At 27.9% G+C, this 1,066-nt stretch overlaps 1 protein-coding gene across 1 annotated transcript in view; it reads left to right on the top strand.

Moving 5' to 3' along the window:
- Positions 1–1,066, top strand: part of eif2ak4 (eukaryotic translation initiation factor 2 alpha kinase 4) — a 77,147-nt gene that overhangs the window by 29,158 nt on the left and 46,923 nt on the right. Inside the window, exon 7 of the mRNA XM_016289420.1 lies at positions 102–202. Within this exon, the coding sequence (XP_016144906.1) occupies positions 102–202 (101 nt within the window). The remainder of the gene's footprint in view (positions 1–101; positions 203–1,066) is intronic.

The raw sequence follows: 1,066 nt of genomic DNA, 5'->3' as shown, positions 1-1,066 counted from the left end.
CACACACACACACATGCACACAGACTCACACACGCACACACACACACTCAGACACGTGCACATCACAGTCTGACCTGAGTGCTGTTCTTCTCTCTTCCCAGACGAGACACGTATAATGAAGATAACGCACGGCAGCAGGAGCTCCTTCACTTCAGCAACAGCTTCCTCGGAGAGGTCGTCGTTCACAGAGGGAAGTGCATCGGTAAGATTGTGAAAAATCAGCGTTTGACGGCCGTTTAGGAGTTTATGTGCGTTTCTAGTTATTACCATTTAAGCACATGATTAGTGAGATTGTCTAGTGCAGGGATTCCCGAACCTCTTTGAGCTCAAGTAATATTTTTATTTATATATAATTCAATAGCATGTTTACATGTTCACGGTTCTCTGGTGTCGGTTAACGGTCACATGATAGGCAAGTAAACAATTACAATATTTAATCATTTCGTAGGTGATTTATTCTATTTTAAAATAATTTATTCATTTTAACTTTGAATTTTTTAATTTTATTTAATATTATATTATGTTCTTATGCTTTTAATAATTGTCATGTTTTTTTATTTTATTCTGTTTTAAAATGTTTATTCATTGTAACATTGTAAAATATTTTTATTCATGTTTTATTTAAATTTTTTCTTTTTAAAATGATTTATTATATAACATTCTTATGTTATATATTTTTACAAAGTGTTTTATTTTGGTTGTAATTTTGCATTTATTACTTTATTTTATAGAAAATGTTTAATTCTGATTTTTTAATTTAATAAATATTACATTCTTATGTTTTTAACAATTTTAGTGTTTGATTTTATTCCATTATTCTTTTATTTTAAAACCATTTATTAATAAACAAAAAATTACATCTTCATTTTATTATATTATTCTGTTTTAGAAACATTCATTTCGGTTTATTTCATTTTGATTTATTTTTAAATTATCTGTGCAATTTTAAATTTTTATACTTTAATCGTGTTAATAGTTTGATTTGTTTATATAAAAAAAAGTTTTTATATTTATTATGTGTGAGTGTGTGTGAGAGAGAGTGTGAGAGAGAGTGTGTGAGAGAGAG

This window comes from Sinocyclocheilus grahami, unplaced genomic scaffold (assembly GCF_001515645.1).
Source record: "Sinocyclocheilus grahami isolate Dianchi unplaced genomic scaffold, SAMN03320097.WGS_v1.1 scaffold245.1, whole genome shotgun sequence".
NCBI classification, from domain to species: domain Eukaryota; kingdom Metazoa; phylum Chordata; class Actinopteri; order Cypriniformes; family Cyprinidae; genus Sinocyclocheilus; species Sinocyclocheilus grahami.
This window is presented reverse-complemented; position numbering and strand designations above follow the sequence as displayed.